The sequence below is a fragment of the Heptranchias perlo genome, chromosome 4 (genome assembly GCF_035084215.1).
Source record: "Heptranchias perlo isolate sHepPer1 chromosome 4, sHepPer1.hap1, whole genome shotgun sequence".
In the NCBI taxonomy this organism is placed as follows: domain Eukaryota; kingdom Metazoa; phylum Chordata; class Chondrichthyes; order Hexanchiformes; family Hexanchidae; genus Heptranchias; species Heptranchias perlo.
Window position 1 is genome coordinate 85,622,031 of NC_090328.1, and position 24,112 is coordinate 85,646,142.

General features: G+C 42.3%; 1 protein-coding gene across 1 annotated transcript in view; it reads left to right on the forward strand.

Annotated features, from left to right (window-relative positions):
- The window catches only part of LOC137321079 (fibrillin-2), a 394,436-nt gene extending 371,705 nt beyond the window's left edge, over positions 1 to 22,731 (forward strand). Inside the window, exons 62-65 of the mRNA XM_067983259.1 lie at positions 5,960 to 6,079; positions 13,691 to 13,922; positions 20,691 to 20,862; positions 21,198 to 22,731. Coding sequence (XP_067839360.1) covers positions 5,960 to 6,079; positions 13,691 to 13,922; positions 20,691 to 20,862; positions 21,198 to 21,572 — 899 coding nt within the window. The 3' untranslated portion in view covers positions 21,573 to 22,731. The remainder of the gene's footprint in view (positions 1 to 5,959; positions 6,080 to 13,690; positions 13,923 to 20,690; positions 20,863 to 21,197) is intronic.
- Positions 22,732 to 24,112: the final 1,381 nt, after the last annotated feature.

A 24,112-nucleotide genomic window follows, 5' to 3' on the forward strand; every position in this document is an offset into this window, starting at 1 on the left:
CAGTTCAGAAAGTTCTGGAAAACGATACATAGCTGAACCCTTTTGATAATTATACTGAAAATAAAGGAGCAATAGTGTCCAAAAGCATTAGTCAGCTCAAACATAAATTATAATGGAGATTGTTTTTCTTGGCTCCAGGCGATTCTAAATCATCTCTGTTTCCTGGGACAACCATTTTCATCATTAATGAAGGAACACATTTTAACACAGCTAAGTTGAAATTAGGATCATTTGATTTCAGAATACAAACCCACGCTTAGAAAGATTTCATCAATGTCCCTCTCTCAAGTTCAGGCAATTTTTATCGATCTGGGTACAATTCCATAGGAGCTACTAGCTCTCTGATACCTTGCCCAATTGGACATTCTTTATGTGAGAGTCTGAACAGTGAGTGTTGACCAGCTAATTGACTATGGGATGGGGGGTATCACAGCCAAGCCTGAATGTTAGGACCAGATGTGATGAGAAAATATTAGCTAGCAAGGGGCTAGATTCAAAATTCTTATCTATACTGATTAGATGGCAGCCAATCATACATCAAAAGCATACCTGAAATATAGTACCTTTTTCCTCTCTCTTCTCCCCCCAATTTTCTTCTCACCCATCGCCTGACGATATGGAGGGCAATTTTCACCTGCACCGCTTTGGAAGTAAACTGACAGAGTGGATCGCCTGCCTGTTATAGAACCTGCCCAGTTTTCATTTCCATTCATTTTAGGCGGGTTCCATAATGAACTAGCAATCCGCTCTGCCAGTTTACCACCCAAGTGGTGAAGGTGAAAATTACCACCATTGTTTCCTTACCACAGTACAGTTCCAAAGGCATTGGTCAGCCCTCCGGTTCCTCACACAATGGCTATTCCTCATGTGTGAGCCTAGACAGTGAGCATCAGTTGGCTATTTGACTGAAGAAGACATCACAGCTGAGTCCAATCCCATTCCCAAGAACCACAAGTTCTTTTCCAATTGGATCACTGGATAGCGATCAGGAGCAGGATCCTTAGACGATTTTCACTCCCCCCTCCCCCCCCCCCCCCCCCCCCCCCCCTGCCCTGTGAACCAGGGGCACAAATACCATCTCCCCACTTGAGATCAGGTAACTCAACACGGACCAGGATCAAACCTGGGACCTTCCTGGTCCATATGTCTCAAAACCTACTGCCTTAAGCAACTGAATTACCTTATTAACAGGAACGACTTTTCACAATTAACACATTTGTAATCACAAGATCATAAGATAGGTTTGGATGAAGAAGGTGCTTAAACCCATCCTATTTCACCAACCCTAATGCCTTCCCATTACAATTGTTACAGTTTGGGCTACTTCCCAATGCTCTTTATTCATGTCATCTGTAAAAGTCAACTTCCATTAACAAGCCCATGCTTCTTATGAATCATAACTTGACTTTATATGTGAAGTAACTCGGGTAATGTTGCAACAGGGCAAACAATATACCCTTCTACTTTTTTTCACTAAGGAGTAAAATTACAGAAGCAAGAATGAGTCAGCAGACGAACATAACAAACACTGTACTTAACTTTAAACCGTATATTCCAAAATAATAAAATGTCAAAGTTTTGACAGTTCTCCAGTAATTTTGACTGTGTCCATGCTGATAATGATACAGGACTGACCAACACAAAGCCCCTAAAGCTCCTGAAACTTTTTTTAATTCATTCATGGGATGTGAGCGTCGCTGGCAAGGCCAGCATTAATTGCCCACCCCTAATTGCCCTTGAGAAGGTGGTGGTGGTGAGCTGCCTTCATGAACCACTGCAGTCCATGTGGTGAAGGTACTCCCACAGTGCTGTTAGGTAGGGAGTTCCAGGATTTTGATCCAGCAACGATGAAGGAACCAAGATATATTTCCAACTCCGGATGGTGTGTGACTTGGAGGGGAACGTGCAGGTGATGGAGTTCCCAGCCTGCTGCCCTTGTCCTTCTAAGTGGAAGAGGTCATAGGTTTGGGAGGTGCTGTTGAAGAAGCCTTGGTGAGTTGCTGCAGTGCATCCTGTGGATGGTACACACTGCAGCCAAGGTGCGCCGGTGGTGGAAAGAGTGAATGTTTAAGGTGGTGGATGGGGTACCAATCCAAGCGGGCTGTTTTGTCCTGGATGGTGTTGAGCTTCTTGAGTGTTGTTGGAATTGCACTCATCCAGGCAAGTGGAGAGTGTTCCATCACACTCCTGACTTGTGCCTTGTAGATGGTGGAAAGGCTTTGAGGAATCAGGAGGTGAGTCACTTGCCGCAGAATACCCAGCCTCTGACCTGCTGTTGTAGCCACAGTATTTATGTGGCTGGTCCAGTTAAGTTTCTGGTCAATGGTGACCCCCAGGATGTTGATGGTGGGGGATTCGGCAATGGTAATGCCGTTGAATGTCATGGGGAGGTGGTTAGACTCTCTCTTGTTGGAGATGGTCATTCCCTGGCACTTGTCTGGCGCGAATGTTACTTGCCACTTATCAGCCCAAGCCTGGATGTTGTCCAGGTCTTGCTGCATGCGGGCATGGACTGCTTCATTATCTGAGGGGTTGCAAATTGAACTGAACACTGTGCAACCATCAGTGAACATCCCCATTTCTGACCTTATAATGGAGAGAAGGTCATTAATGAAGCAGCTGAAGATGGTTGTGCCTAGGACACTGTCCTGAGGAATTCCTGCAGCGATGTCCTGGGGCTGAGATGATTAGCCCCCAACAATCACTACCATCTTCCATGGCGCCAGGTATGCCTCCAGCCACTGGAGAGTTTTCCCCCCATTCCCATTGACTTCAATTTTACTAGGGTTCCTTGATGCCACACTTGGTCAAATGTTGCCTTGATGTCAAGGGCAGTCACTCTCTCCTCACCTCTGGAATTCAGCTCTTTTGTCCTTCTTTGGACCACGGCTGTAATGAGGTCTGGAGCCGAGTGGTTCTGGCAGAACCCAAACTGAGCATCAGTGAGCAGGTTATTGGTGAGTAAGTGCCACTTGATAGCACTGTCGACGACGCCTTCCATCACTTTTGCTGATGATTGAGAGTAGGCTCAATGGGGCGGTAATTGGCTGGATTGGATTTGTCCTGCTTTTTGTGGACAGGACATAGCTGGGCAATTTTCCACTTTGTTGGGTAGGTGCCAGTGTTGTAGCTGTACTGGAACAGCTTGACTAGAGGCACAACTAGTTCTGGAGCACAAATCTTCAGCACTACAGCCGGGATATTGTTGGGGGCCCATAACCTTTGCTGTAACTTGCTGGCAGTTAAAATCCTTCCCCCACCACACTCCCCACTTTTCTTGTTAACCTGTTCCAGCTGTTTATCACCTCTGTGTCAAGAAATACTTCCTGATATCTGTCCAAAAATTTGATCTCTGTGATCCTGGTTCTGTGTGCTCATATCCTGCTCACCCCCCCCCCCCCCCAGGGCATTCTGAAAGTATTGCTTTAGGTTTACTTTATCTAATCCATTAATTGTCTTATTTACTTCTGTAATAATTCTTCTGAGACATCTATTTTGCTGGCTGAAGAGTTGTAGTTTATCAAGTCGTTATTTATAGCTTTTCGTTCTGACACTGGAGATCAGTCTTGTTCCTCTTTTCTGCACTGCCTCCAGGACCTGCATGGCTCCTCATACTGCACCAATTAGGACTGCATGCAGTACTCCAGATGCAGCCTACCTAGAGCACTCTGAGCATCTGAGATTTGAATTCAACTGATTTGGCAATGTAACCTAGAATCCTATTTGCTTTGTTTATTGATACTTCCCAATATCGGACATGGTGAGCAACATTAGCTACAACCCTAGGTCTCTTTCAGCTTTTCCCTTGGCAATACCTAACTTACCCATGGAATGTGCAGGCTTCCTATTTTTACTTACAATATGCAGTACCTTGTATATGTCTATATTGAACTTCATTGACACTGGCGCAAGCCCTGTCAAATTCTCTGTGTAAGATCTTGGGGACTGCTTTAAGTCTGCATTCCCTTCTAGCTCAGGGTCATTTGTGAATTTAGCTACGTTTCACTGAGACTGAGGAGGTAATATTAATTTAACCTGCCCGGTGGAAAACTGACCAGATCAGATCGGCCGCCCGTTTTACAAAATAAAACAGGTGGCCGATCCAATCCGAAACTTTCCCGCCAAGCGGGTTAGGTTAAAATTACCCCTTATGATTCCAAGTCATTTATTTATATATATATATATATATATATATATATATATATATTTAACAGGAAGGATTCTAGTACAAATCCTGGATCACTCTATTCAATACTGCCCCCATGCTGGCCATTGGGCCAGAAATCACGCAGAGCGGCAAGGCAACGCTCACCACAGCTCCTGCAAATTAAATTAACAAAAATACTTACTGCAGGCTCTATGGCATCCAATTGATTGAATTTGCACTTTAAACAAAACATGCGCTATCAACCCAGCCTCTGAGCAGTGTGAGTTGCCATGCCACTGGAATCGTCTAAGGAGAAGACACGCCCACAAAATCTGTCAGGAAGAGAAGTCACGCCCACAAATTCAGGCTGCATTGCTCAAGCAGGCAAACAGATTTCATTTAAAGTTCTGGATATCATTGTAAATAAAAAATTTAATTTTTTTTAATATAAAGCCAAAGAAATAATTGAATGAAATTAAAGAGACAGAAGAGAAAAGTAAAAAAAATATATTTTTTTAATGACCAAAAACAATTAAAATAAGGGGTAATATGAGACTCCACATTGTTATAAGTTAATTTTTAGTTGTTTGGCAGTCATTAAGACTAACCACGCTTTTAAAACTTAGTTTAGACCTGGTATTTTTAAGCCCACCTGTTTGGTGGCGTAATTAGTTACTTTCCAGCTGGGCAGATGAGCAAGTTGCCGCTTTTTCAATGATTTCCCTGATTGCAGCGTGCAATGGCCCTTTAATTCGAAGCTGTCATATCACCGGCGAACCACTAGGAACAAGTTCACGATTTCCACGTTTTACTGCGTATGTGCAAACATGGGAATTTGCTCCTTCAATTCACCATTAAAAACTGGCAGCACTGTTGAGCTCCACCATTATTTCGGGAGCGATTTCTGGCCCAACATTACCTAGTTCTTCTTTGACTACCGTCTACTTCCTTTCCTTTAGATGATTGCTGATCTGCATCCATGTCTTACTCTTGAGATTCACTGATGTTAGTATGTTAAAGAGTCTCTCATGTAGTACTTTATTAAAGACCTTTTGAAAGTCTGAGTAGACCACATCATATGGCTTCCGCCCATCAATTTGGAATGTCACTGCTTCAAGAAAGTCTATGAGGTTGGTCAGGCAAGATCTACCTGTTTGAAAGTAATTTGGGCTGTTATTTTTTTTAAAAACTGAAAATATTGGAAATCTGAAACAAAAATAGAAAATGTAGGAAATACAAAGCAGATCAGGTAGCATCTATAAAGTAAAAAGACAAGCCAACAGTTTGGTATAGCCAGGCATTTTCTGTTTTTGCTTAACATCACAAAGGCAGCCCTTTCCCCATCACACATTGAAACATGACAGCTAAGCTTTCCTGGTGGCTTTGTGGGTTAATGCACTGCCTGGTGTGGCACTACATTATACAGAACAAGAAGGTCCTAAGCTTGATCCCTAAACTATGCTGGGTTAGCTAATCTCAGTTGACCGTAGGAGTGCTACAATTGCCCACAGTACCATTTGGCTAAGGAGGGGGAAAATTTTAGGTCGAGTACCCACTTTTCCTTACTATCCAGTGACCCATGTTGAGAGGTATGCATGTCCGGTGAGGACAAAATCAGACTTGGCTAGCACTCAAGTGTCTAGACTCAAACTTGAAAATTGGTCACTTGGGACAAATACTGGACGGCTGCCAGCACCTGTGGAATCATACCCCAGAATGAGTCAGCACCTTCAGGAAAGCAGAGAACGAAATGGGAACTATGGAAAACTTCACACTGTTCATTTTCTTCTCAATTGCCCCTTCTTGTTGCAGATGTGAATGAATGTGAAGGAAGCCACAGATGCCAGCATGGTTGTCAAAACATGCTGGGAGGTTACAGGTGCAGCTGTCCTCATGGCTACATGCAGCACTATCAGTGGAACCAGTGTGTTGGTGAGTAACACGAGGAGGCCAGTGTTAGAAATAATATTATTTTTCTGTGGGTCCAACAAGTCTGTATTTTTATTATTTAGCTATTAACAACTGAACTCCGCTCAAGAAACCTTTCAACATACTTAAAAAATTAAAATAACAAATATGTATTTATTTTTCTACTAAATTAAACTGGGCAATGTAGTTTGTTAAAGAATTATATAAAAATTACTTCCTGGTTTTACAGCGTGATAATTTTCATAATTTTAAATTTAGCCTGAGTGGGTCATCAATAAGAATTCTGCACTTTGCATAACTTTCAGAAATGATTAGGGTGGATTGGCCACTTTTGCCATATTGAGGAATATAAACATTTTTAATAGGAGATTTCTCAGTGTGTCCTCATTCATCGGGTCGTTACATCATTTATTCTTAGACTTAAGGTGAAGGGGAAGAATATGTTGCTTTAGGTTTCTGACCATTCATTACACCAATGGGAAAAATATTTAAATAATGCAATTTTTAAAGAATAACTTTACATGGTTAGTAGCCCTTCATTTTTTTCCTCTTTATTTTTCTTGATTCGCTCAAATCTTGGCTTTCAAGTTATTTTTTGTAGCTCAGTGGAATGAAGTCCACCCGCTTTTGTGGAAGTTTGTCTGTGTACTGAAAGGACAAGACAGAACTGATTTTTAGGTGTACCACAGGCAAAATGTTTGATATTTTGCACTGGGTGGATGTGTTTCTTTCTGGCTTTATAGACTTTCTGAATGAATGGGAGTTGGGGGGGGCGGCGGGGGGTGCGGTGGTGTTGCTAGTTGATGGCTAACAGGGTCCATACAGAAATCAATATGGATTATGCTGCAATTGGAGACAATCTATTTTCTTGGAGAGAAGCCCACTTGAAATAGAATCAGAAGTAAGAAAGTTTCCTGCTAACAGGCCAGGAAAAGTAGGTTTGTGTTGATCATTTTGCTGTACACAATTATTTGCTATGATTTTGAGTGTTTGAAACTTAACTGGTAAGTAGTTTTTTGAATTTGCTAGACTAGTACCAAATGTGTAGCAGCTTGCTACATTTTTAGCATATTAAATCATAATTAGTTCAAATGCTTGTTTTCACTTTACTAAGCATAGTGATACAAATTAACTAAATATGAAGTATTCCTGCATCAAAGAAATGCTGTTCAGCTGTAATGCATTACCATGTTGTTTGTGATAATGTAGTTTGGCTAGTCAACCATGCCAGCAGCATTCCATCACATACAATATCATTCAATCGTCTAACAATGATTCCCATATATGGACCTTCTCCCCTGCGATATAGAATACACACATTAGAATATATATATATATTTTCTATGCTCTGTCCTTAGAGATGCATTTCCAAGGTGCTAAAATTACCCCACTTCCAATAATCTGGGTATTGGATTTAGTGTAGTTTCATGCCATGCTACCAAATTCTCTTTAAAATGACAAATGTTATCATACATAATAGAGGTTGTATGGTAATACCTTTATTTGTAAATGAATAATAATGCAATTTACAATAACCTGTAATTATTCAAAGTAAGATATAGGTAAACATACAGACAGTAAGAAAGCTCATAATGGGTCAAATTCTCTTCATAACAGCGACTTCTAATTGATTTCACGAGTCTCTGTTAAATACAAAGAAAAGGGCCAATTCCATGTCAAGCACTAGCGACAATCAGGGTCTGTGTATTCAGACACCCAAGCCTTACGCTTGTTGTTTGCCCAAAGCACTCAGCATGTTATCAGGCAACCAGGCAACGACATTGGCGCAGAGAGAGAATGCACATGTGCTCCCCTCATGAAGACTCCAAAAAAAGGAAATTAGGTATTCATCACATAACCCATCTATTGATGTCCTTCAGTGATCATATAAAACAGGTGATGCTTGGAAGGTCCCTTCAGCCATTTTGGTGTTTGTTGTCTTAAAAGAGAAAGCGTTTATTAGGTAAGTGAATTTGTTTCTGAATGTTCATATTTGTTAGTTCTTGCTATGTAATTTTCCCAATTTTTGGCCTATTTTTGACATTTTAAAGTTGGCCCCTATATCCAATCAACTGTGGCTGTCAACTGTAATTTAAATTGGCATCATCACAATCCTGACCATGGGCATTGCACTGGATATATTGTTATATTTACTGGTCTGGAAGAACAAGAGGATTTGATTTGGTTCCTTCCAAGCAACCAGCAGTGGATCAATGCATCGAGCAGGTGACAGACGCCTTGTTTACCAAGGCAAACTCATTCATCAATTTTCCCAGGCAAATCAGCCAGCCGTACAAGAAATGCCTACACTTTTACCATGTGGTAGGTTTCCCAATGTGCAGAGCTTAATGAACAACAACAACAACATGTCTTTATATAGCGCCTTTAACATAGTAAAATGACCCAGGGCGCTTCACAGGAGCATATTCAGAAAAAAATTGACACTGAGCCATAAAAGGAGACATTAGGACAGGTGACCAAAAGCTTGGTAAAAGAGGTAGGTTTTAAAGAGGGCCTTAAAAGTAGAGAGGTTTAGGGAGGGAATTCCAAAGGTTAGGGCCTAGACAGATGAATGCACGGCAGCCAATGGTGGGGTAAGGAAGTGGGTGATGGACAAGAGGCCAGAGTTGGAGGAATGCAAAGTTCTCGAAAAGTTGTAGGGCTGGAGAAGGTTATAGAGATAGGGAGGAGTGAGGCCATGGAGGGATTTGATCATGAGGATGAGAATTTTTAAATTGAGGCATTCGGTGACCAGGAGCAAGTGTTAGGTCAATGGGGTGATTGGTGAATGGGAGTTGGTGCGAGTTAGGATACAGGCAACAGAATTTTGGATGAGCTTAAATTTATGGAGGGTGGTAGATGGGAGGTCGACTAGGAGAGCATTGGACTAGTCGAGTCTGGAACTAACAAAAGCATGAATGAGGGTTTCAGCAGCAGATGGCTGCGGCAGGGGCGGAGACGGGTGATATTATGGAGGGCACGTGAGTGGTGATGGATACAAGGATGTGATCAGAGATGGCCTTATCTGTCATTGAGATGATGGGAATAGAGAGGCCACGTGAGCTAGCAAGGTCGAGGGGGTGGCCCTGAATATGGGTAAGAGAGTTTATGTGGAGGGAGAGGTTAAGGGAGGACAGGAGGGCAGTGAACTCCAGAGGAAAGAGGGCAAGGTGAGTTGAGATGGAGGTTAAAATCACCGAGGATGAGAAGCTGCTTGGTGCAGAGGCTGAGGGAGGAAAGCGGTAAGGATATCTTGGTGAGAAACTTGGCACGGGGCTTGGATGAGCAGTAGAGGATGAGGATTTTAAGGGAGTGGCAAGAGGGATGGAACAAGGTGAGGTGCTCAAAACAGGAGAAATTGCCAGAGCAGTATGGGGTCAGATCAAGGTGAGCTTTGGTGATAAGAGCCATACCGCTACCGCAGCGGTCTGGGCAGGGCAGGTGGTGGAAGGTATACCCAGGTGGAGAGGCTTCAGTAAGGGGGAAGGTGTCATCACCCGTGAGTCAAGTTTCTGTCGAGGCCATGATGCCGATGCAATCATCCACAATAAGGTCATGGATGGCAAGGGCCTTGTTCCAAGTGAACGGACATTATGGAGGAAGCTGCGGAGATAGCTGATCTGCTGGCAGAGTCCACGGGGTCAGCTGTGGGAGGGATGAGTGGGACAGGAAGGAGGTTGGCAAGATTAGCCCCCAGTTTGTGGGGTGGGAAGATCGGCGAGAGAGTAGGATGCGGCTGTTGGGGTTGCTGCCCGTAGGGAGGCAGCGACGAGTGCAATGATGTGCCCTTCGGAGAATGCTGAAAGAAGCACAGAGGGAATATGTGGGCTTATCCAAGAGGGAGTTGAGCTTGGGACGGCAGCAGGAGAGTAGGAAGGTCGAGGAGTAGCGAAGGGTTGAGGATTTGGGAGGACAAAGTGCCCGAGAAGGGAGAAATGAAAGGAGACATGACTGGATAATGTGGAGACAGGGAAGAAAGGCCCAAGAGGGGTAAAGAGAAGAGAAAGAAAAAGGAAGATAGAAGTCATGAGCTTGGGTCCGGAAGGTCAGCCAAAATGTGCACGCAAATGGACACAAGGAAACTCCAGTTATATACATAGGCATGGCAGAGATCAAGATAGACATGTCCTGGTTATAAATGAAGAACAGGGAGGAGACAGTAGGAGAGTCAGTAAAAGTCAGAGGTCCCATGGTACATATATGACCATACAGGCTCTAACCTTCATTCCACCCTCTTCATGAGTAGAAGGGGGTTCCACTCCATTAATGTGCAGCTGGTATATGATAATAGGTATGGAATCATGCAGGTGAATGCCCACTGCCCTGGCAGCAATCATGATTCCTTTATTTTGTGGTAATTGATGCCACCACCAGGAAGACCGAATGGATAACTGCTCAGGAACTATGGTTATCTTCTTCAGCCTAGGTCAATGACTGTCCTCTTGAAACAGCTACAAACAGCAGCCATAATATATTGAGGGTCACGTGGCCACCAGAATCATGGTGAGCAAACTGTTGAGGTGTTGAAGCCAAGGTTCTGTTGCCTCGATGGAGGAGTGGGGAGGGTGTTGTGGTATAGCCCAGTAACAATCTCCATGATCACTGTCATGTATTGCCTCTTGTATGGCTTCATCATCGAAAGAGCCATTGCCATGGAGCAAGTTTTGATTGATGACACCTTCGCCTAAGTGCTTGTGGCAAACAATGCACTGTCACCTCCATAAATGCCCTATAAAGTGGAACATTACAACAACCCCAACATTGTCCCCAGCCTTACTTCAAGTACAAGGTATACAACTCTCCTCAACTACTATCTTAGACCACCTCATTTCAAATGAATTTTGAGGACACATTTGAATTCAGTTAACCCAATCTTATTTTTTCTAATAATGTGCAGTACCTAGAATCATAGAATGGTTACAGCACAGAAAGAGGCCATTCGGCTCACCGAGCCCATGCCGGCTCTTTAAAAGAGCAATCCAGTTAGTTCCATTCCCCTGCTCTTTCCCCGCAGCCCTGTAAATTTTTTCCTTTCAAGCATTTACCCAATTCCTTTTTGAAAGCCACGATTGAATCTGCTTCCACCCTTTCAGGCAGCACATTTCAGATCATAACTACTCGCTGTGTAAAAAAGTTTTTCCTCATGTTGCCTTTGGTTCTTTTGCCAATCACCTTTAATCTATGTCCTCTGGTTCTTGACCCTTCTGCCAATGGGAACATCTCTCTACCTACTCTGTCTAGACCCTTCATGATTTTGAACACCTCGATCAAATCTCCTCTCAACCTTCTCTGCTCTAAGGAGAACAACCCCAGCTTCTCCAATCTATCCAAGTAATTGAAGTCCCTCATCCCTGGAACCATTCTAGTAAATCTTTTCTGCACCCTCTCTAAGGCCTTCACATCCTTCCTAAAGTGTGGTGCCCAGAATTGGACACAATAATCCAGTTGTAGCCGAACCAGTGTTCTATAAAGATTCAACATAACTTCCTTGCTTTTGTACTCTATGCCTCTATTTATAAAGCCCAGGATCCCGTATGCTTTTTTTAACCACTTTCTCAACCTGTCCTGCCACCTTCAAAGATTTGTGCACATATACCTCCACGTCTCTGTTCCTGCAGCCCCTTTAGAATTGTACCATTTAGTTCCTCATTCTTCCTGACAAAATGTATCACTTCGCGCTTCTCTGCATTAAATTTCATCTGCCATGTGTCTGCCCATTCCACCAGCCTGTCTGTGACCTCTTGAAGTTTATTACTATCCTCCTCAATGTTTACTACACTTCCAAGTTTTGTGTCATCTGGCAATTTTGAAATTGTGCCCTGTACACCCGAGTCTAAGTCATTAATATATATCAAAAAAAGCAGTGGTCTTAGTACCGACCCTTGGGAAACACCGCTGTATACCTTCCTCCAGTCCAAAAAACAACTGTTCACCAATACTCTGTTTCCTGTCACTTAGCCAATTTCGTATCCATGCTACTACTGCCCCTTTTATTCCACAGGCTTCAATTTTGCTGACATTTGGCACTTTATCAAACGCCTTTTGAAAGTCCATATACACAACATCAACCGCGGTGCACCTCATCAACCCTCTCGGTTACCTCGTCAAAAAACTCTATCAAGTGAAACATGATTTGCCGTGCTGACTTTCCTTTATTAATCCGTACTTGTCCAAGTAACTATTAAGCTTGTCCTGGATAATCATTTCAAAAAGCTTCCCCACCACCGAGGTTAAACTGACTGGCCTGTAGTTGCTGGGTTTATCCTTACACCCTTTTTTGGTGAAACGTGTAACATTTGCAGTTCTCCAGTCCTCTGGCACGACCTTCATATCCAAGGTGGATTGGAAGATTATGGCCAGCCCTCTGCAATTTCCACCCTTACTTCCCTCAGCAACCTAGGATGCATCCCATCTGGACCAGGTGACTTATCTACTTGAAGTACAGCCAGCCTTTCTAGTACCACCTTTTTATCAATTTTTAGCCCATCCAGTATCTCAGCTACCTCGTCTTTTACTGTGACTTTGGCGGCATCTTCATCCTTGGTAAAGACAGATGCAAAGTACTCATTTAGTACCTCAGCCATGCCCTCTGCCCCCATGCATAGACCTCCTTTTTGGTCCCTAATAGGCCCTACCCCTCCTCTTACTGCCCGTTTACTATTTGTCTGCCTGTAGAAGATTTTTAGATTCCTTTTTATGTTAACTGATTCCCTTTCATGTTAGCCCTGTGTGGTTAGTGTTTCTTACTACAATACCGCATAGTACATAAGAACATAAGAAATAGGAGCAGGAGTAGGCCAATCGGCCCCTCGAGCCTGCTCCGCCATTTAATAAGATCATGGCTGATCTGATCCTAACCTCAAATCTAAATTCATGTCCAATTAGTAACATGTGGCTTGTTTCTCCCTCTCGCAAACTCCTTGTATGAACTTGTTCCTCAAGTGATGAGTGATACTGAGACTCTCGTTCATCAGCTTTCAAAAGAATTCCAGTAAAGTTTCGCACTATTACCTTTTAATCTCTTAGATGTCAAAACCAACACATCTGTTACCTGCTTGACGCAAAGGTTTCCAGACAAACTGGATGTTTCATACGTGTTCTAATAACAATAGAAAACAGATGTTGCAAATATAATGGTAAACATTCAGGAAGGTGTGAACACTTTGCTTGTCTATTGAATGCACTAACCTTCACAATAAAACAAACCAGTTATTTTCAATCAAAGGAACAATGCTGCTAATTAAATTAAGAAAATGTACTGATCTTTTGATCAAAGTACAGGCCCAAAGCTTTGATATGTCCATATCTGGGCATAAGCGGGGAGCGGGGGCGCAGGGTACATTCCCTGCATCTGAACAAAGAGGCCCAGGGCTCCCCAGATATTGGACTTCAGAACTCATTATAGTGGATCCTGCGTGGCATCAGAACCCGCCAGCAAAGAGTAGTGGAAAATCGGACTATTGCTAGAGTCGCAGCGGCCCTCGGGTAAGTGGGTCCGGGGGTCGGGTCCAGGATCATGGCTGGGGATCAGGTTGGGTCGGGTCAGAACATCACATCACAGCAGGTTTGGACTACAATTTACAAATTTTCTAAGTGTCACATTTTTTCATTTAGATGAGAATGAATGCTCCAACCCAGCTTCTTGTGGATCTGCAACCTGTTACAACACCCTTGGAAGCTACAAATGTGCCTGCCCTTCAGGCTATAATTTTGACGAGTTTGCCAGTAGCTGTCACGATGTGAATGAATGTTCATCCTACAAGAATCCATGCTCATATGGCTGCTCAAACACAGAAGGAGGCTACCTCTGTGGCTGTCCGCCTGGATACTATAGAGTAGGACAAGGGTAAGACCACTGCTGCTGCTTGCATTGTTAACCAGACTAACAGTGAACCTTTTCCGGGGGAGCCTAAGGTGAAATATGGAGATGGTGGAAGAAAATGTGAAATTGTAACTGAAGACGTCGTTTCCCATCTTTTTATTGTTTGTGTGTCTCTCTTACCCATGTTTTCTATCTTAGTGAATTTATACACACCTTATTTATCTCCACCACACTTTCTCTAGCTATTTTAATCTCTTGCTCTCATTTTCTCTCTAGCTATGTATATGTAATATAGTGCTGTCAATATTACTTGTTTGGAGTAAGACTCACTCATTTTGATCTACAAATATGGCATTTTTGATATGTCTCACCTAAATACAGCCTATATAGATTTGTAATGTGCCTCAGTTCTTTTGATCATAAATATCACTAACATTCTTCAACGTCAACAGTTAAAATAATATATATATATATATATATATATATAGAGAGAGAGAGGGGGGGAGCGAGGGAGCTACTGGCTTTATTTGCATAGAATTACATTGACTCTACAGCACAGGAACAGGCGATTCATGTCTATGCCAGTGGTTATATTCCACATGAGCCTCCTCCCATCTAATTACTGCCCCATATCTCTCTATTCCCTTCTCCCTCATCTATGTATCAAGCCTCCCCTTAAATTCATCAATACTATCTGCTTCAACCGTTCCACATTCTCACCACTCCCTGTAAAGAAGTTCTTTCTATTGTTTTTTATTTGATGTGTTAGTGACTATCTTATGATGTGGAGATGCCGGTGATGGACTGGGGTTGACAATTGTAAACAATTTTACAACACCAAGTTATAGTCCAGCAATTTTATTTTAAATTCACAAGCCTCCGAAAGCTTGTGAATTTAAAATAAAATTGCTGGACTATAACTTGGTGTTGTAAAATTGTTTACAATTGACTATCTTATAATTGTGCTCCCTTGTTCAGGGCTCACCCACAAGTGGTAACAGATTCACTGCATCCACCCGATCGAACTCCTTCATAATTTTAAAAACCTCTATCAGGTCTCCTCTTAGTTTTTTCTTATCCAGAATTTTTTCTTTTCATTACCTTCTCAATATTTCCTGATAGTTCCATCCTCTCAATTCTGCTAATATCCTTATAAATCTTTTCTGCACTTTCTCTAGTACTTCAATATCCTTTCTGCAGTACTCCAAGGCCTAGAAATTCGGGCGTGCTCATTTTTGAGATCGGGGGAGTGCAGGGTGTGTGATCCCTGCATCTGAATGGTGAGACCTGAGCCAGCCCCGATTTGGGCCTCAGGGCCCATTTCCTTGAAGCGAGTGAGCTGCGGAGAGTAGGAAGCACCTTGCCTGGCCAAGCATAGTTGAAAATCGGGCTGCTGCGACGCTAGCATTGGCCGTCAGGTAAGTGAGTGAGGGGGGCGATCGGGATGGGGGAGCATCGGTAGTCTGGGATATGATTGATGGCTGGAGGGGGGCGGAGGGGAGGAAGATTGCTAGCTGAGCAGGAGTAATCGGTCGCTGGTGGGGGCGTTTGCTGGCCAGGTCAAGGATATCGGTAGCCGTGTGGGTCAGTAGCCGAGGGGGGGATCCAGTAGCCGGACTGGCAACAGCCCATGTTCTTTTAATGCGGGATGCTCCTCCGAGCTTCACATTCAGGTAGATTTTTTTTAAATCTTACCTTGTTGGTTACAGCCTACATGTAGGCCGGGTTTTCCTGAGTGCAGTGGCACTGGTCCCAGCTGCCTCAGGGCAAACCAATCTTGCAGTGGGGGCCTCAAACAGATATTAAGCCCGTTATTTTCATATGTACAGGACCTAATGCCTGTTTCTTGCGTGGGCACTGCACGCCGATTCTTTGGCCTTTACCAATATGGTGGGTGCCATACTTTCGGCTCATAATAAGCAGCACTTCCTGCCCGCCATATTGGAGGTTTAGAAGGCCATTTAGTGCCTGAGAAACAAGTGCTGCGCAGCCGAATTTCTAGGCCCAAGTGTGGTCTAACCAAGGTGCTATATAAATTTAACATTGCTTTCCTGGTTTAATATTCTATTCCTCTAGAAACAAATCCCAGTACTTTGTTTTCACTTTTTATGGCCTTATCCACTTGTGATGCTGTTTTTAGTAATTTATGAATCTGTATTCAAAGCTCTCTTTGCTCCTCTTCTTCATATAGTTTCTTACCTTCCAAGGAATAAGAGGCCTCCTTATTCCTCCTACCAAAATGAGCCACACTTCGCTATACTGATTTTCATTTGCTGTTTGGTATGTTGCCTCCCTGGTGACAGAGTCAAGGATGTCACTGAGCGGCTGCAGAACATTCTGGAGAGGGAGGGTGAACAGCCAGAGGTCAGGGTCAATAACAGTACCAACGACACAGGTAGAAAGAGAGATGAGGTCCTGCTGGAAAATTTTAAGGAGTTAGGAAAGAGGGTAAGAAGCAGGACCTCAAAGGTAGTAATCTCCGGATTACTGCCGGTGCCATGCGCTAGTGAGTGTAGAAATAGGAGGATACAGCAGATTAATGCGTAGCTAGAGAGATGGTGCAGGAGGGAGGGCTTTAGATTCCTGGGGAGGTGGGACCTGTACAGGCCAGACAGGTTGCACCTCAACAGGGCCAAGGCCAATATCCTTGCGGGGAGGTTTGCTAGTGCTGTTGGGGAGGGTTTAAACCAGCTTGGCAGGGGGATGGAAACCTGAGTATAAATTCAGAAGGGACAGAATCAGAACTGGAGATAGAAGGCAGAAAATTAGTAAGTGACTTAGGAAGGCAGAGGAAACAAAGATTAGAAAATAAACAGCAAGGGAGTTTGGCAGTGCTTAGTGGTATATACCTCAATGCAAGGAGTATAGTGAATAAGGCAGATAAGCTGAGGGCACAGATAGATACGTGGCAGTATGATATCTTAGCTATTACAGAAACATGGCTTAAGGAGGGGCAGGAATGGCAGCTCAACGTTCCAGGATACAGGGTTTTCAGATGAGATAGAGAAGGGGTTAAAAAAGGAAGGGGGGGTGGCAATTTTGGTTAAAGAAACAATTACAGCCTGAGGAGGGATGATATGTTAGAAGGATCATCAAATAAGGCCTTATGGGTTGCGCTAAGGAAGAAAAAAGGAGCAGTCACACTACTGGGAGTGTACTATAGAGCCGCAAACAGTCAGAGGAAGATAGAAGAGCAAATATGTAGGCAAATTTCTGAGAAGTGCAAAAACACTAGGGCAGTAATAGGGAATTTCAGCTACCCTAATATTAACAGGGACACAAAGAGTGTGAAGGGTATAGAGGGCTCAAAATTCTTAAATTGCATTCAGGAGAACTTTTTTAGCCAGTATGTAGCAAGCCCAACAAAAGAGGGGGCAGTTCTGAATTTAATTTTAGGAAATGAGGCTGGGCAGGTGGAAGGAGTATCAGTGGAAGAGCATTTTGGTGGTAGTGATCATAATTCAATCAGTTTTAGTATAGTTGTGGAAAAGGACAAAGATAGAACAGGAGTTAAAGTTCTCAATTGGGGAAGGCCAATTTTACTAAGCTAAGAAGTGATTTAGCAAAAGTGGACTGGAAACAGTTACTTGAAGGTAAATCAGTATCAGAGGAGTGGGAGGCATTCAAGGAGAAGATTCAAGGTATGCAAAGTAAACATGTTCCCGCAAAGAAAAAGGGTGGTGCTGCCAAATCTAGAGCCCCTTGGATGTAAAGGAGCATACAGGGTAAGATAAGGCAGAAAAGGAAAGCTTATGTTTGACACCGAGAACTCAATGCTACAGAAAGCCTAGAGGAGAATAAAAAAGGAGTGAAATTAAAAAGGAAATTAGGGAAGCAAAGAGAGGGCATGAAAAAACATTGGCAAGTAAAATCAAGGAAAACCCAAAGATGTATTATAAATACATTAAGAGCAAGAGGATAACTAAGGAAAGAGTAGGGCCTATTAGAGACCAAAAAGGTAACCTATGTGTGGAGGCGAAAGACATGGATACGGTTCTTAATGAATACTTTGGGTCTGTCTTCACAAAAGAGGGGGACGATGCAGACATTGTAGTTAAGGAGGAGGAGTGGATGGGATAAACTTAGTGAGAGAGGAAGTATTAAGATGATTAGCATCTTTGAAAGTAGATCAGTCATCAGGGCCGGATGAAATGTATCCCAGGCTATTAAAAGAAGCAAGGGAGGAAATAGCGGAGGCTCTGACCGTCATTTTCCAATCCTCTCTGGATACAGGCGTAGTGCCGGAGGATTGGAGGACTGCTAACGTTGTACCATTGTTTAAAAAGGGAGCGAGGGATAGACCGAGTGGTTACAGGTTAGCCGGTCTAACCTCGGTTGTGGGCAAATTATTGGAATCAATTCTGAGGGACAGGATAAACTGTCACTGAGAAAGGCATGAAGTAATCAAGGACAGTCAGCATGGATTTGTTAAGGGAGGGTCGTGTCTGGCTAACTTGATTGAATTTTTTGAGCAGGTAATAAGGAGGGTCGATGAAGGTAGTGCATTTGATGTAGTCTACATGGATTTTAGCAAGGCTTTGACAAGGTCCCCCATGGCAGACTGGTCAAAAATGTACAAACCCATGGGATCCAAGGGAGAGTGGCAAGTTCGATCCAAAATTGGCTCAGTGGCAGGAAGAAAAGGGCAGGGTCGACGGGTGTTTTTGTGTCTGGAAGGCTGTTTCCAGTGGGGTTCAGTACTAGGTCCCTTGCTTTTTGTGATATTTATTAATGATTTGGACTTAAATGTAGGGGGCATGATTAAGAAAGTTGCAGATAATACAAAAATTGGCCGTATGATTGATAGTGAGGAGGAAAGCTGTAGACTGCAGGACGATATCAATGGACTGGTCAGGTGGGCAGAAAAGTGGCAAATGGAATTCAATCCAGAGAATTGCGAAGTAATGCATTTGGGGAGGGCAAGGGAGTACACAATAAATGGGAAGATACTGAAAGGTGTAGAGAAATTGAGGGACCTTGGAGTGCATGTCCACAGATCCCTGAAGGTAGCAGGACAGACAGATAAGGTGGTTAAAAAGGCATACGGGATACTTTCCTCTATTAGCCAAGGCATAGAATATCAGAGCAGGGAGGTTATTCTGGAACTGTATAAAACATTGGTTAGGCCACAACTTGAGTACTGCGTACAGTTCTGATCACCACATTACAGGAAAGATGTGATTGCACCAGAGAGGGTACAGAGGAGATTTACGAGGATGTTGGCAGAGCTGGAGAATTTTAGCTACGAGAAAAGGTTGGATAGGCTGGGGTTGTTTTCTTTGGAACAAAGGAGGCTGAGGGGAGATTTAATTGAGGTGTATAAAATTATGTTGGGATTAGATAGAGTGGATAAGGAGGACCTATTTCCCTTAGCAGAGGGGTCAGTGACGAGGGGGTCATAGATTTAAAGTAATTGGTAGAAGGATTAGAGGGGAGCTGAGGAGAAATTTTTTCACCCATAAGGCGGTGGCAGGCCTGGAACTCACTGCCTGAAAGGATGGTAGAGGCAGAAACCCTCAACTCATTTAAAAAGTACTTGTTTGTGCAGGGCTACGGACCAAGTGCTGGAAAATGGGATTAAGCTGGATAGCTCTTTTTCAGCCGGCATGGACATGATGGGCCGAATGGCCTCCTGTGCCGTAACTTTTTATGATTCTATGAAGTAGTTTTGAAATAAACTGCTAAATTTCTTCATATGGAATGTAAGTTGGTAGACACTTGCCAAACTTACACAGGAATTTACTGCTCATTCTTTCTTTGAGAAAAATTAGTATGTAAAGCCACATATATTTTGTATGTTTAAGAGATTTCACATAGATTTACCAATTTTAAATCCCAACTTGAATCAGCTCACCACATACCTTTTCCTTTCTGCTGGCTCCGACTTCTGGCCAAAAGCCCAGTAATACTCCTAATATGTCCTAAAACACAAACCTGTGCTTCTTGTACTGATAGTAACATGCAGGCCCCAGACGCTTGTGACTGTTTTGGCAGAATACTGGCGTAAGTTCAGCGGGAGTCTATTGGTACAGCCGCGAACATGGCAGGGACTTAGATACACCAGGTCCCGGCCATAACTACAACAATTTGATGTATATAGCACCTTAAATGTAGAAAAACATCTCAGAGCACTTCACAGAGACATAATCAAAAAAAATGGACACTGAGCCAAAGAGCCCTAAATCGGGGGTCTATTAGGAGGGATGACCAAAAGCTTGGTCAAAGAGTTGAGTTTTAAGGAGGGCCTTACAAGAAAGACAGGAAGATGGGGAGGCGGAGGCGTTTAAGGAGGAAATTCCAATGTGTGGTGCCTATGCTACAGAATGAGTTAACCCAGGTTTTACCAACATTTTGCAAAATTTTAAACCAAAGAAATTGAAATGTAATGTAAATGTGCTTTAGTTGTTTTAATATTGCACTGAGACTGTACTACCAGCTCCCAGTGCCCGAATCTCATGCTGCATCTCATAAGTGAACTTGCCAACATTCACCTCGAGCAACAGCTGGGAAGACGCAGTAAAAATGGTTGAGACCCAGCCATCAACAGCCAACACCACTAGCAAGGGTTTTAGTCAACATAATAGTAACTTCTACTGAGAGACGGATACAAACAGAGCAAAAGTCATGGACTGGGAGTGAAGGTACGAGAGAGAGAGACAGAGAGAGACAGAAACAAGATCAAAATTTGTAAAAACAAGAATGTTAGAATATATCACTGAACTGAAGTATGTATAATGGTACTTTTGATTTTAAATTCCATAACTCTCATTTCCCTTTTAATTTATTCCACAGCCATTGTGTCTCTGGTATGGGATTCAATAAAGGCCAATACCTGTCTTTTGGTGGAGATCCTGATGATGAAAATCTTTTGTCTCATGAAACTTGCTATGACTGTAAGATCAACGGTTACTCCAAGAATGGTGGCAGAAAGAGAAGAAGTGTCAATGGTACCGAGTCTGAACAGGTAACTATTTCCTGTTTAAGTCCCTTAAAACTGTATGGTAGTATTTTTGCCTTTATATAAAATAAATTAAATCAGAATTAAATATTTAGACATTGGATTCAGATCCAAAAGTTAGATAGTCAATGAATCAGGTCTCCACTCGATTGTAAAGAAAAGGGCAGATATATACTCACTGGTCCATCAAAAAAGGTGATTCCATGTACAGGAAGCACTCAAATAATACTGACTACCTTGGAAGCCTATTTTGAGGCCTCCCGCCTGGTGGAAATGGAGCACCCTAATTATTTCATTTACACTAATTACTAATGCTACCTTGCTATTTATTTTGATGCTAGGATGAACAGATTAGTTTGGCTAGTCTGGACATGGACAACCCAGTCAAAATGAATCTAAATATCTCAGAGCTGAACTACAAGAAGCATATTTTAGAATTTGTGCCAGCCATTGAACCACTCTACAATCATGTTCGCTACGTTATCTCCTACGGAAATGACAACAACTACTTCCGTATCCACCGGAAGGAAGGCTTAAGCTACCTGCACATGACCAAGAAGAGGCCTTTGGAAGGTACATACACACTGGAAATCACCAGTATTCCTCTGTATAAGAAAAAAGCACTGCAGAAACTGGAAGATAGAAAAGACAATGACTACCTCCTTGGTGAGCTGGGAGAAGCTCTCAAAATGAGATTACAGATCCAGCTTCATTAAACTAGCTGAGACTTGCATTGCTTCTATTCAGAATTATTCATTCAATTATCTCCATAAACACCTCTGCTTTCAAAAAGCTTTCACAAGTCAAGGTTGTGACAGATTCTCCATTATGGACATCTTGACTTCATGTTCTGGCCAAGACTGCGTGACCCTTTTTTTAAATAAAAGAGTTTTTACACACTGCCATGTTAAAGGTATTCAATATAACCTCAATCATGGTTACTGTATATTTAATATCACTTCAGTCAGTGAGCTCATATTTTACATGAGAGTGTGTGTGTGAGAGAGAGTTGTAAGTGGCTTCTAATAATGTAGACCAATAGCAACATAATGAGCCAATATTATGTAACTGTTCATATCATATTAATATCAATATGCAATGCTAAATCAGACTGTACTGTATACCATAGGGCATTCTCAGAGGAACCATTTCATTCACCACAATCCTTCCTTTTCAAGTGGTGCAATATATGATAAATAACTGGTACCAGAGCCCAGTACAAAATGGGTTATATTTCTTCACTTACATGTTTAAAGACAGTAATAAACGTGTACTTTCATGGTGCTTGTACAGAAAACTGGTGCTAATGATATTTATTCTATCAGGGTCAGCGTACTGTACAACCAAAAATTAGATTTCATCAGGAAGTAACTGGCATTGGAATCTCTGTTTCAGTACATCATGATTTGTGCAGCATTTTACAGTATGTTTTATGATTTCATTTGCATTTCATGTACAAAAGATAATGTGTGCACATTGAATGCCTGCTAGTTGCTAACTTGAAGATTGTAAAGTCTTCTTTTTATATACTGTACAAATGTGTTCTATATCAGGGGTATATTGGTCAACAATTGGTACTTGTGAAAAATACATGAAAAAAAATCTGACTTTGTAAAAGTTTGTAACAGCAAGGAAATGAGCCTAATTTTAATACATATCTGTTTTATCCAAAGATGTATTTTCCTTTTACATTGAAGATTTCTTAGCACAAATATGGCATTTTATTTAGAAGGGAGAAGAAAGATTTGTATAAAATTCTAAAAAAAAACTGAAAAAGGAACATTTTGTTATCGGGGTGCTTTATTCTGTAGATTCAAGAGTGTCAGTATGCCAACAACTTTTCTTACAATAAAGCTTATTATTTTGGGTTATATAGATTTGATGTGACTGAATGTGTTACTTGTAAGCACTGGTAGGTTAAAACCAAGAGCAATGTATACTTGATCACAAAGCGCACCAAATAATAAATGTGGCACGTACAACCAACTGCATTTGTTCAGCTTGTACATACAAATAGGATAGTATCACCCTCTCACAGTGGAGGGTGAGGGGATACTTGGGACATTATCCCTTTAAGAATATTGTGCCCTCAACAGTCTGCTGTCCTTCCCCTGCTCTATTGTTTAAAAGGCCTCATTCTGGCCTGCACTTTTAGTTCTTTTTCTCTCTTTATTGGCAGTAGAACTCTGCTGTCTCCCACACAAGGAAAAGTTGGCAGTCTTTGATGACCAGTTTTCTGTTCGTAGAAAAAAAAAATTCAAATCCTCTCCTAAACTCCCAGGGCTATACAGAGGAAGTACTCAAGATCTTACACAGTATTCTTGTTTTTTTTTTGTGTGGTATTGATTTGCAGAGTTCTCACACAGCTTTCACTGGTGCAGTGTTCAGTTGAGGCCCACTGTGTCCTGCAGCAGTATGATCAACTCTGTTTGACTACTCCTACCACAGTTGCTGGCTAATTCCAGCTCAAGGTATTACAATTTGCATTTGAGTATCAAGGATCCTTCCCACTGATCAGCTGATCTTATCTTCTAACACCACCAGACTTTTCTAAGTATAAAGCTTTCTCAAGTCTCAACACAAACTCAGCGCAAACAACCCATTTGTAGTAAGATGATTCTGGCTACAAGAGTGTCATAGCTTGTTTCAGTTCAGTGCCAAGGGAAAATGGGACAGCTTGTTACAAAAGCACTCATAGGTCAGATAGAAAACCGTGCATGGTTAGAAAATGTTTGCAGGATGATTCCTACTAGATGCATCAGTCAAGCTACATTCCACATCATCTTGTGCAACAAGGGGAGGCATGATGAGTATAACTGCTACACACAACCTCCTCCACCATCAATCAAAAATTGGTCCAAGTGGCATCAACTGACGTCTGTCCAGTCAAGTGACCAGAGTGTCCAGGTTTCAGCTGGCATTCAAATAATTTCATCCCTAAAGGTGGTGTTGATCCAGCTTAACTTCAATACCAATGACAAACAGAATTTGGCACAAGCAAAGGGACAGATCCACTGACACTAGTGTTCTTTTCACAAAAGAAAAAAGCAAGACATTGATCAAAGAACTCCCTCTGAGGGATTTATTTAGTGCTACATCTTCAGACATTGAAAATTTGTCCAACACATGGCCAGCTTCATTAAATTGGCTCTGTACCTCCCCATAGATCTTTACACTAGGGCCCAGCGGGATTGAGTCAGAAACTAATCGCTCCAGCATAGGTACAAGTCTCAACTGATACTAGGACAGCTTTAAT